At 53.5% G+C, this 12,922-nt stretch overlaps 1 protein-coding gene across 1 annotated transcript in view; it reads right to left on the bottom strand.

Annotated features, from left to right (window-relative positions):
* DDX31 (DEAD-box helicase 31) overlaps window positions 1–12,922 on the bottom strand; it is a 58,885-nt gene that overhangs the window by 20,668 nt on the left and 25,295 nt on the right. Inside the window, 3 exon segments of the mRNA XM_059658387.1 lie at window positions 1,045–1,126; window positions 5,833–5,972; window positions 7,459–7,509. Coding sequence (XP_059514370.1) covers window positions 1,045–1,126; window positions 5,833–5,972; window positions 7,459–7,509 — 273 coding nt within the window.

Here is a 12,922-nt window from a genome sequence, read left to right on the forward strand (position 1 = left end):
TACAAGGGAGGATGTTGGTGTGTAAGGATGTGTGCTTTGAAATCAGACCGCTTGCTCTTGCATCGCAGGACGACGAAGGACTAGTGTGCCCTGGCCCATGTCCCTTCACCTCTGCAGAGTGGGAGGTTAAATGGGGCCGAGCCTGTGAACAGCCTCGTGTAGTCCCGAGTCCAGAACCCACAGGGGTGACAGACGCTGGGATGTTCCTCTCCTTTCCCTACGTATTCTCTGACCAAGAGAACTTAAGTCAGGGCCAGTCAAATCCAGTCCCCGACTCGGGGAGAATATCTATCCAAATTAACACACTCACTAGCAGATAAAAAGCCTCTTAAGCGTGGTCTATTTGGCTCTGATTTTCCAGTCTATCCTCAGGCATCAGAAAACAAATGTGAAATATCCAGATAATTAGTATACCACACACAAAGTTACTGAGAGCACCACCACACACTCACTCTCACACTCACTCACATGCTCACACGTGTGACGCTCTGAGTGAGTGCGGGACTGGGGGGGTGCCTGCCTGGCAGGAAGACAGCCTCAGGAAGAAGCGGCCGCTGCTCAGGATCCCCTTACGGAACTGCACGGGCAATAAACATTTTTCCTCTAAATGATTCCACTTTCCTCTTCCTCTGTGTACTGCACACAGTAAGCAAATGGATGAACTAAGTGTGTCTGAAAAGAGACATGCTGTCTTGGGTGGACGGCCTAGTCAGTTGTCCTTGGTGACAATGGGAGAGGGCCTGCCGGGCTGGGCGGGAAATGCCCGTGGACGCGGTAAGGCCGAGGAGTGCCCTGGGGTGGGCAGCCTGCCTGCCGGGCGGACTTCCAGGACGGACACTGGCCCATGCACTGGATGAGACCAGCAAACACTCAGAAGCAACGGAGAGAAAAGACACAATCAGATTTGGCCTCATCTGATGTTGCTGGCCCTCAAATATGCACTTTACTTGATAGGAAACAATCATCCACAGCAAAATCTCTGCTACCCCAAGCGGAGAAGTGAGTCACATCTGTTGGCAGCAAACAATAAATAATAAAGCTCACCTGGCCACCACCTCGTCTGGCTTGGAAAGAATCATCCCTTGTCAGAACAGACAGAATATCATCCATCTTCATCTCAGAAGTGCTGTAAGAGAAAGAGCACAATAAACACTCCTCTCCCAACCACCCCGATCCGACGCCCAGGACCAGCCCTTCTCATGGCAGATGTCACGCAGAAGGAGCACCGCACAGGGAGGGCCTGGCCTCACCCCCAGGAACCTGGGAGGAAGGGACCGGGGGGACTAGTCCCAATATGTCCCTTCCTCCCGGGTGAGTTTTAAGTGGGCTGCATTTAGAATTTCCTTTATAGGGGTCACCTCTTTCTTTCTTTCTTAATACTGGTTTTAGAGATGGAGAAAGAGAGATAGAAACATCAGTTTGTTGTTCCACTTATTTATGCATTTACTGGTTGATTCTTGTATGTGCCCTGACCGGGATCCAACCCACAACCTTGGTGTATCAGGACGACCCCCTGACCAAAAGAGCTACCTGGTCAGGACAAACGTCGTTGTTTCTTGGTAAGTCTCAAATACTATATAAGCAGGCCTGGTTAGTGATATATTATGTTGACTTGAGCAAGAGATGATGACAAAAACATTTCAGATAGTCCTTTTTGTTTAGAAATTAATAAAAAGGCGGGGGCGAGCTTAAGATCCTTAACTGTTGGGTGAACACCCAGTGAAGGTTAACAGGGGCCAGCACCTGCTGTCCACTCTTCCAACCCGCCCGAAGGATCTTCACGCCTGTCCTTTAAACACTAAGGGTGAGGAGCGTGCTCTCCGGCGAATGCAGAGCTACGTGCAAACGGCCGAGAGAAGAATGTGGGCACCGGCCATGGCCAGAGCCACGAGGGCCCAGAGAGCTGTCGCCCTGCCTGCAGTGGAGCCCACCGCACAGCCGTGGGAAGTGCGTGCCGTCACGTCTCAGAGGCCAAGCAACCGGGAGCGGCTGACGCTTCCCAGGGAGAAGGGAAGAGGAAGGGGGAGTTCTGGGGCAGAAAAACAGATCATAAAAAAATAAGTGATTTTCTCACACGTTGTTGTTTGTTAAAAAATGTAACGGCAGATTAAAACACGAACAGCAAGCTCCAGTGTGGGACCAGGCACCGCTCCCCCTTTCCCCTAAAGGTTACTCTGCCGAAGCTATGAATGAAAATGTCACGTCTCCGACAGCTATTTACCTGAAATGTGTCACCACGTCCCTGCACGCCCCAGCCCACAGCCCCCTCTGCTGCAGCTCCGGGCCCGTGGATAGGGGAAATCTTCGCACAAAAGCACGAGTCAGCCGGGAAGGCAGAGTGCTTACTGGAGGGAAGGAGTGGGGGAATGCCCATGATTTCTTGGGAAATCTATTCTTCATATGCGAGAGGACTGTTATGGCTTTGACCTGGCCTCTTATTTATGCCTGGATGTCTGAAGGGGGGTGAAAACACAGCCCAATCCTATCTTTTCCTTTGACTGTCTGACTTGCCTCTATTCATCCCTTTCTTTCTTGAGGACAAATGACAGAGGAATACAAAAGTAAAAGAAGCATAAGGACTTGGGGTCAAATCTTGAACAGGCAGAAAAGAAGGAATAATGCCCTCACAGTCAGGGACACAAAGAACTGAACATGCCACAGAAGGCCGGCTTTCCCCAGTGCACGACAGCGCCTGCACACCCGCCAGGGCCCGCTGCGACGTGGTGTGCGGGTCCGCATGACAAGCTGGACCACTGACCCTCCAGGAACAGGAGCTGAGCGTGCACTGGGCGACTTACAGTGTGAGGGCCCTCCCGTCCTCAGAAACCTCTGCTTCTGAGGAACAAAGCGCATCTGCTCTGCTTACTGATGGTTCTATCAACAGATCTGAACCACCCACCTTACCAAAGAGGAGGGAGGTAAATAAATTCAGGGAACTGTCTTATGCCTGATCTAAGAAACACACGTTTTGATGAAGCACTTACATTTTAATAAACCAATGACGACTTTCATTAGAAACTTCTCCTTTCATTAAAGTGGGGCAAGTGAAGGAGCTGGCAAGTACAAAGAAGTCAAGGGACTAGAAACAAAGTCCTCAGCGTCTAGACCAGGGGTGGGCAAACTTTTTGACTCGAGGGCCACAATGGGTTCTTAAACTGGACCGGAGGGCCGGAACAAAAGCATGGATGGAGTGTCTGTGTGAACTAATATAAATTCAAAGTAAACATCATTACATAAAAGGGTACGGTCTTTTTTTTTTTTTTTTTTTTAGTTTTATTCATTTCAAACGGGCTGGATCCGGCCCACGGGCCGTAGTTGCCCACGGCTGGTCTAGAACGAGGCGGCCATGGGCAGGGCACTGTCTCTCGCCCCGTCTGCTAAAGGGAACTGCGCAGTGTGAAGCAGGCAGCAAGGAGTGTGAGGGCCTTGCTGCAGTCCCGAATCTTCTCCACAATTCATCAGCCATCCCAGCGTGCCGCTGCCTGGCTCTCGGGTTCTCGTGCATAAAACATACACACATTCTCCTCCTCTAAATTTTTAAAAAATATTCAGGAGTTCCACCCTGGCCAGGTAGCTCAGCTGGTTAGAGCGTCATCCCGATACGACAAGGTTTCAGGTTTGATCCCTGGTCGGGGCACATACAAGAAGCAACCAACAAATGCATCAGTAAATAGAACAACAAATCGGTGTTTCTCTCTCTCTTCCTCTCTCTAAAAATCAGTTCATAAAAATCCTAAAAATAAATAATAAATAAATGTTTAGGCATACCTTTTGGATTCCAAAAATGTTCACATCTACTTCTTTCCACAGTGCTCTCTGCCATTAGTTCTTATGAGATTTCATTTTTTTGCATTAAGTCAAAGAACAGTCTATATTAGATATCCAATATACAACACACCCTTCCTCACGTGGACACAGGACGCTGGCGCCTGGCTGTGCACCGTGACCGGGTCTGAGCGTTACCGAGTGGCTCGCACCAGCCCAAGACACAGTCAGGGGTTCGGGCACAGGCACTTCTATGGGTGACTTTCTGGGGCAGAAGCCAGTGAGGTTGGACCCTACAGGCCTTTCCCCTAAATGAATGTTCTCACACCAGCTGGTATCCTCCCTCCACAAGGCTACACTCCCTCCCTCTCTTGGTGTTCCCTGTCCTCATCCTTCTGAACTTCCCCTCCAAGTCCAAGATGAAGCTTTTGGTGACGAGTGAGTGGCCAGCGTGAGCTCTCTCCTAAGTAAGGCAAAGTATGCAGGTGTTCCCGACACAAACAAAACCACCACTCACCGGGAAACTGACAGGACGAGAGACATTAAATGAGCCCACTCGACACTGACCAGGCTCACGGGGAGTGGACCCCGCCTGCCCCACCCAAGGAGATCAGACACCTTTTCTGAATAAGCCACAGTCCATGACCACTCACGCCAGCAACCCCGAAAGAGTGCCGCGAGGGTGAGAGCAGAGCCCTGCAGGTACTGGGGGGCCACCTTGTGCACCCATCTCTCCCAGTGGGTGGCCTGGGGTCCCCCAGAGCAGGTTCCGATGTGGGGGGCAATGACTCCCAGGAGAGAGCCCTGCAGTGTTCCTGGATGCGTGAGAGAGAGCACAGGCCTGGGCAAAGGGAAGTACCAGCAGGCGAGGCCCACGTCAGCCGCGCGGCAGAGCTGAGCGCGGGCATCACCGGTGGCTCCTGGTGGCTCTCAGGGTGCCCTCGGCAGCCACAGCTCTCCCCGTGCCTCCAGGACATGGGGTGCACCGCTGTGCTATGTCTGAGCAGAAGTTCTGGAACGTGGACCAGAGTAAAACCTTTAGAAGCCGATTATTAGACTTTGTTACATCAGGTGCCAGAGACTGTGTGGAAAATATGATAAAATATTCATTCCCGGCTCCCGTGGATTCCTCCCGCTTGCTCTGTAACGCCTGGCCAAGAGGAAGCGCCACTCTCCCTGCGGCTTTCTCTGCCTTTCCCCAGGGAGTCAGGTCTGGCAGGAGCCCCTGGCGCAGCTCCCATGCCACTGAGTCCTCTGCGCCGTGACCAGGGCTGGACGGGGGCTGCAGGAGGGGACAGGGGGGCGCTGCCACCTGCCCAGGCCCGACAAGATGGGGGCCAGAGCTGCCTGCGCGTGTGCACACACTCCAGTGGCCACCCAAACACTTCCTTCCAGGTTGGTTTTCCTGAGGGAAGGGGAATTGTGTGATGAGTAAAAAGTGTTGTTTTTTTCAAAGATAATCCATCCTCACCTTGGCTAACGTTGCTAAGTGGTTAGAACATCAGCACACACACCAAAGGGTCTCGGGTTCGATTCCCAGTCAAGGGCACAGACCTGGGTTTCAGGTTTGCTCCCTGCCCCTGGTCAGGGCGTGAGCAGGAGGCAATCAATTGATGTGCCTCTCTCACATGGATGTTTCTCTCTCTCTCTCCCTCCCTTCCACTCTCTCTGAAAAGCAATGGAAAAAATATCCTCAGGTAAGGATTAAAAACAAAACAAAATAAAACAAAGATAAACCAACTTTAAAGGTACATTAATTGCAAGAATTAAAAATTGTGAACAGAACAGTCTACAAGAAGCCGGCTGTCGGAGAACGAAACACGGGCCTCCTTGCATGAAACGCGGAGGCGACAGATCGTCCTATGACTTAGTCTCGCAACGCAATGGAAGTTGTCATGTGCTGACGGCATGAAGGGTTTTGGCTGTTGCCACTGGCTATTCTGGGACTCATTTAGGGATCACAAGGGTTAATGGCTCTTCGTCAGCTTACAAGGCCCAGCCGCTATAAGAAGCGACAGAAAGTTAATTAGGTGAGATCAGCCGGAGCCGCTCAGGTTTCTGACTCACTTGATTTTGTGAGAAGCCAGCGAGCTGACATATTCTGCCTCCGAAGGAGCCAAGAAGAGCAGGCTGCTCCCGTGGCAGCCAATGCGGGCGGTTCTCCCGATCCGGTGGATGTATTCCGCGGCTGAAGACGGAGCGTTGTACTAAAAAGGGCAACAGAAATGAAGGCATTCACAGATCAAGGGACTGCCATTAATTGGAAGTGCAATACCCCTCACCTGCCTCCAGGTATCCCAGGAATTAAATCCTGGTGCTATGGTTACCCTAACACAATCACAAGGCGAAGTCACTCAACCCTGAAACTCCTGCTTCATTGGAAATAACAAGGCTCTGACAGGCCGACGTGAACAGTGGCCAAGTTTCAGATAAACGAGATGTCTCCTCGTCCCAGTATCTCCTTTCTAATTTTACTTCTCCACAGGTCCCTGCAGCTTCCTATCTGCATCTTTTCACAGAGGTGACTGTGCAAGGTGAAAGCGTGGGCAGGTGGGGAAACCTCTGCAGATGACCACATGACCTTGGCCAACTCCCTGGCAGACAAGCAGTGGAGGTGAGGAGCCTGACAGGTAAAGAGCCAGGGGCCAACGACCTGGACCAGAGGTCAGCTCGGGGCTGGGCCCCAGGAGCTGGTCTCTGCACCTGCCTGCAGCCCTCGGTCCCAGTGGAGCAGGGCTTCCTCCCCACAGGGACTTGCTCCTGCCCCACGGACAGTGCTCCTGACTCAGGGAAGGGGTCCTAGAACTCAGCGGGATGAACTGCGCACAGCATCATGTCGTCTACGGCAAGAACTTCGCCATCATCAAAACTGACCCTTTTCACCCTCTGCTGCTACATGAATCAAAGGTCAGAGGGCAGATCACACTGGTCAATATTCACAATATAAGGCTCTACATGGCCGACTCTGTGTCCAGCCTTGCACACATCCCAGTCACCCTCGCCTCCTCATCTTTAACTCGCTCGGAGGCCAGCGGGAAGGAAGACAGTGCCTCTCGCCACAGTGATCACCTGCGGGGAGCAGAGATTCCCCACCAGTGTCAGGCGTGTGGCTGCACCAGAACGTGAATAAACCATGATTCACGTAAATAGGGCATGTCTCCCCTGGCCCACACTCAGAAGGGCTTGAAAATACCATCTGCAGACTAACGAAAAGAAACAACAAAACTAAAACCACCGGCCCTAGCGCTAACGCCCATACCCTCTGGCAAAGTGTCTAAGGCTCTCGGTCTGTGTGAGATGCTGTCAGGGACTTAATTGCCCCCTGCAGGTCAATGTACAGGACACGGCTCTCAGGACAGCTGAGCCATCTCCTCCCGGACACCATGAGGCCTCCCAGGGGCCCGGGGAATTCCTGTTATTATCAAATTGCTGAAATTTTGCGTGTGACATGCGTTAGTCTGGAGCCGGGAGCGGCCCCCTCCCGCGATTGCAGGCTGGCTGTTTGCTGCAGCCGTCAGGTGGGCTGAGTTAAGGAAAGATGTCAGGGGAATTGTGCAGATACGGCCGGTTGCTGCCTGGTTACCAGGGCAACACCCAGGAGGGTAATAATAATTATTCTACTTAAAGCCAGCGCATCTACTCACGATCATATATTCCTGCCTCGAGCTCACACCTTAACAACTAAAAAATTACCTGAACAATCCATGTGACTTGAGGGAGATCTAAGCCTCGAGCTGCAACATCCTTCAAAACAGAAAAGAAGACAGCTTAGGACTGAGTTTCTGAACCATGTGGGGGTCACAGATCCGTCGATAACCTCATGCAGAGGAAGAGGGTTCACATGCTCGCGCGCGCACACACACACACACACACACACACACACACACACACACGTCTGCACACGGCCTCAGGAAGCCACCAGTCCATCTGTGGTTCCAAGTTCTGACTCGGGGTAAACGCTAGGAGCCCGTTGGTGAGTTGGCCACAGCCACTTCCCCACATGGCCGTCCCCCGCAGGGAGCCCAGGTCCTCACATGCGTCGTTCTCCGTGGTGCCTTGGAAGAATTCTGAAACTTCCAGCGTGTCTGACCGCTTTTACATTTTGTCTGGGACACTCTATGAGGAATGCATTCCTGGGTTATCAGCCCCATCCCTGGCCCACCAGCAGAGCGAACGACCAGCACCGAGGCGGGCTTCTGGAAGGTCACCCAGGCACCCCTCGTGGAGGTGGCCGCAAAGCATTTCCTGCGCCTTTGCCGGCAGCCTCCAAGCAGCAAGGCCAGGCAACACCTGCCTCTCTGTCGCCTAAATCAGAATGCGGGCCACAGACAGGCGAAACTCTAACAGCAATGGAGACTCCGGTTTTCTTTCCGGCTGGTTGCTACCTGCAAAGCGGACTCCACTCTCTAGCTGTTCTGGCTCCTCCAGCCCCCAGCAATCCGCACTGGCATCATCTTCACGCTGCCAGTCGGAGCAAGAGCACCCGCCAACGCGTCCTGGGCGCTTCCTACACACCAGCCCCCGTGTGGCTCTTCAAAACAACTGATTCCATGGCCATATTACCTTCTCTGCTCTGACCCCAGAGAAGGCGCCACACCTTCCTGCGCCGTGGTGGGGAATTTGGTAACGTTCAGCAAAATTGCTATGTACTTGCCCTTTGACCCAGAGCAATCTTACGTCTCAAAATCCATCCTGAGGACACGCTGGCAAAAATACAAATGGCCTCTCACGCACGAGGCTGTTTGTGTGGGCAGCTTGTGGCTGCAGGCCTGGCAAACACCCCAACGTCTAGCAGGAGACAGTGAGTGACCCTGATACGGCAAACCCGCCCCTTCCGTACGGTTCCACCGCCATGAGAGGGAGGGTTCCCATGGAGACTCACTAGGGTACATTTCGAGTGTGTATAGCATACTTTTGTGTAAGAAATGAGGGAAATAAAGTATATTTGCCCATATTTCTAAAAGAAATAATAAAGGGGAAACCCCAAAAGCTTAGAAAAATAGTTGCCTGGAGAGGAAGGGAGAGAAGGGGAGAGGAAGGATGGAAGCGAACCTCCGTCAGGGGACCTTCAGAATGTGACGCTGAGACTGAGTAAACGTCTGCAAACTAAAAAGTAAGATGACTGGCTGTCGTGCCACGTGGAGTGTCACCTATTCTCCAAAGCAAACCCCCAAACCCGGGCCTCATTAGGGGTCTGGACGTAACTGCTAGTTTAGAGAACTATGGGGGGGAGGGCCAAGGTAGCCACCATGAGGAGAGACGGGGCAAATCCATGGGACACACGGTCTGGTTCCCTCCACCAGAAATCCAAGGGAAAATAGGTCAGCAACCCACACCCAGACGAAGCAGCACTGGGTGGGAGAACGGACAGATGGCTCAGCGGGTCCCCGAGAACCAGCACCCAGAGAGTCCCCCAAACTGCCAACTGACTTCTCTCCAGGCAGAGGGGTTGGGTGATTTTCACTTTTCTCTTTGCATTTTTGTTTTATTTTCCTCTGAACAATAGATGGATAGAGCCCCCAGATTTTCACGTAGAAAAATGTCACCTACTGAGAAGTTGGAGTAGCACACCGAGCACCTGTTTGCCTTCACCTGGACGCGCCGATGAGGATGGCCGGGGCGATGCTGATGGCCGGGCGCCCGCCTCCTCTTTCCCTCTCTACACACACGCTTCTCTGAACCACTGAAAGTCCCTGGGACGCCAGAACGCTGTACCCCTACATACTTCAGATGCGCCTCCTAAGCAAAAGCACATCCTTCCACATAGGACACTCAGTGCGGAGTCACACTATCTCTGAGGAGTCTGGTTCACGTTGCTCCAGCTGCAGCAGAGGTGGCGGTGGGGTGTCCCTCTGCTGTCCGTCCTGTATGGTGATGACTGTCCACTCGCCGAGTGAGGGGCGCCAACAGCCTCTGCCTCTGAAGGCACCTTCGCCTTTCTAATTAGTAAGAAATTGGGAGACTGTTTCCCAAATCCTTCCACCCAGTGTTTCCGCCTCTGTGGGTGGTGCCTGTCTGTTCCCTGATGACTGCGAGGGATGACTTCCTATCTGGCACACCTTCCTCCCATTCGAGAACTGGCATCCTTCGCAAGAGCAGCCTCCTCTCTCCCCTCTGAAGTACCACGAAGAAATCACATGTATAGTTGGCTTTTTTGAAAAATGATAATCCTATGCAAGTTTCTGCAAGAAGCACATTAAAACGATCGCTGCCTGGGACCGAGGGAGACTCCGTGCCACATCCACCTCGCCCAGCACGGGGGCGGGACAGGCTGGTCAGCCTTCCCTGCTCTCCTCCCAGCGGCGTCAGGTCGCCTTTCTGACGCATTAACAGGAGTTTAATGTACAAAGGGTGCCGAGCGCGTCCCAAGCAATGCCTTTGAGAAAACTAGTGCTCCCCTAAGGGGCCCGGGACCTGCCTTCTGCACTGACCACAGCTGATGGCGTTGTTAAGAAATGACGTGTTACTGACGTGCTCCGTAGGGGGGGGTTGCATGCAGACAAGGGGCTGCCGGAGCCAGACAGGCAGGAGGGCTTTGCAGAAAATTTAATGTTCATCAGTTTAGTAAATTCAACCAAGAATCTCTAACATAGCGTCTGACGTTCACACAAGTCACGGAGCGCACATGCGCTGAAGCGGTGAGTTAGGAGGGACTGCGACCGCAGCCTCCCACCCGGTGGCCTGGCTCAAGGCACCAGCTCAGACAGTCCTCCCTGTGTCCCACTTCTTGTGTTGGGGAGGGGAGACCTCACCAACAGTCAACCACCACTCAGCCTTGATCAGCTATGCCTTTAAGCACGGCTTTCCATTCTGGGCCTGGCGGCCACAGAGAATAGGAAAAAGTACTTTCCCTGCTCCAGGAATGGAGGTCGGACTTCAGCAGCCATTCGATCTGGGCGAGTCAACTGAGCCCCGAGGTTCACACGCCTAAGAATGGCTGTAGGATCCACCCTGTTCATCTCCAGAGGTGACTGAAGATCAAATGAGGCCGTGCATATCCACACTGAGCAGCAATCTAATGTTACTTCCTGATGGAGGAGGAACTGGGATGGTGGTGACCAGCCCTCCCTGCTCTCTTCCCCGCTCACACCCTCCCCCTGGGGTGGGGGACAGAGGCAGGACCCTGCTCCCTGATCCTGCAATGGCATCAGCGGGCACTGGGGCACCAGGAAGCTGACCTGCTGAGGACTCAGCAGAGGCCTCAGCCTCAGCGCCCCCGTCAGAGCTCAGGCCCAGCCCTTGTGCTGCTGGAACCTAACTAGGGCAGAAGAACCGCTAAAGTCAGCTCTGAAAGACACTCGGCGGTGAGGCCGAGGGCCCAGCTTGACGACCGGCCGCCTCCACGAGACGGAGGAGCACAGATGGAAGGCAGCTTGCTCAGGTGCCAGCCTGTCAGTTGGATTAAAATGACTCATTTATTTACCCAAGATCCTCACAAAGTGCTTTTACTAACAGGGAGAGGGGCCGCCGGCGCTCTGAGGAAGGGACGCAGCGAGCTCGCCTCTGCGCCGCCCTGGCCTGCCAAAAGTCATTACTGCCGTGTGTGGGAGCCATCAGCGGGGTACAGGCCCCCGTTGTCCGGGTGACAGATTGGGCTGCGCAAACAGAGGAGGAAGGAGAGAGCGCAGAAGCTGTCAGAGGCGAGAGATCTTGGCTGGAGCCGCCAAAAAACTGGCAACATGAGTTAGCGTAACTGAGTAAACAGCCAACAGTCTCCCAAGGATTTTGCCATTAACACAATGAAATAAAGTGGAAAAGAGACACTTCACCTAAAAAATAGGCCCCACAGAAAACTGAGCGCCTCCATGCACTCGGGCTGTGGAAGGATCTCGTGGGCCCTGCGGCCGTGCTCCTTTGTCTCGGAGCCTCCCGGCAGCGGGACTCCCCCAAGGAGGGAGTTAAGAACTGCGACATAACAGCGGGCTTGAAGCAAAAAGAAGCGAAGGTGGAGGCGAGCAGCACAGGTGACTTGCCCTGGACAATCCGTGCGGACCCAGCGGAGGGGGGCTCTGCCGGCTGGGGCCAGTCCCCAGGGACAGCGAGAATGACACCTTCGAGGACGTGAGAGAAGGGCCAGCTTGGCTGAGGGTGAGGAACAAGCGGGAAGTGGGGACAGAGGAGACGGGAAGGGGTCCGGCCCCGGAAGGTACTAGTGGACATGAGAACTTTTGACAAATTTCTTTATCAAACAGATTATCTGGACTCGTCTGCAGTGTTGGCCTGGCCTTTGAGGAGAGGGAACACCAGCACCCAAGTGGGAAGACGGGCTCCTAGAGGAGAGGGCTGCTGGGGCGGACTCAGACCTCCGAGGCCAGCTCTCCCAGTAACTGTTCTCCGTCTGACCAACCACGCTCGGCACAGCCAGGTGGCCACACGTGAGAATCGGCTGGCAGGCCGTCTCCTATAGGACCTTACACAAGACAGACAGGAGCACTCACCCATACACTCGGAGTTCAGGGAGAAAACCACCGCTAAGTCACAGTGAACACAGAGCAGGAGTTCCTTAAAGAGGAATTCATTAGAGGCCTAGCAGGTGGTCAAAGAGCTACTCATCTGCTGCTAAACAGCATGTCATCACCGGGTTACTCCATTTACAGTGCCGTTTCCCTGCTGCGTGGACAGGGATTTCTCAAATCATCAGGGATTAAGCTGCATCACCCATGATGGCACAAGTAGGGAGGGATTTTAATCTTGGGAGCGAGCAAAGCCCCGGTGAAGTGCATCCCCAGAGAAGGGCCATCGAAGGCGGGACTTTCCATCTTGAAAGAGGCCGAGACATGCATTCAAAGGGTCAGCGCTGGGCTGGAGGCAGCCTCCAGGGTGGCAGCGCGGGGCGAGGGAACGGCCTCACACTGCAGGGCAAGTGCCAGACACCAGCAGACACACTGCCCGCGGCAGCTGCTCCTGGAAGGGGTGAGCAAGGTGCACAGAGTGATTTTGTTGTGGAAAGACTCTCAGCTCTAATTACTCCCGATAGCTGTAATTTACAAGTTTTTAGTGGGTAGAAATCAGCAAGATTCACACGTTTTCAGACCAACAGCTGCCACTATTAGTGAGCAAATAGCTGAGTCTTCTGCACAGTGGCAGCACCTGTGACTAAGTCAGGTGACAAACCAGAGGTGCCAGGGGACCGGCCACACCAGGAGCCCTGGGATCC

Source organism: Myotis daubentonii, chromosome 11 (assembly GCF_963259705.1).
Source record: "Myotis daubentonii chromosome 11, mMyoDau2.1, whole genome shotgun sequence".
NCBI lineage: Eukaryota > Metazoa > Chordata > Mammalia > Chiroptera > Vespertilionidae > Myotis > Myotis daubentonii.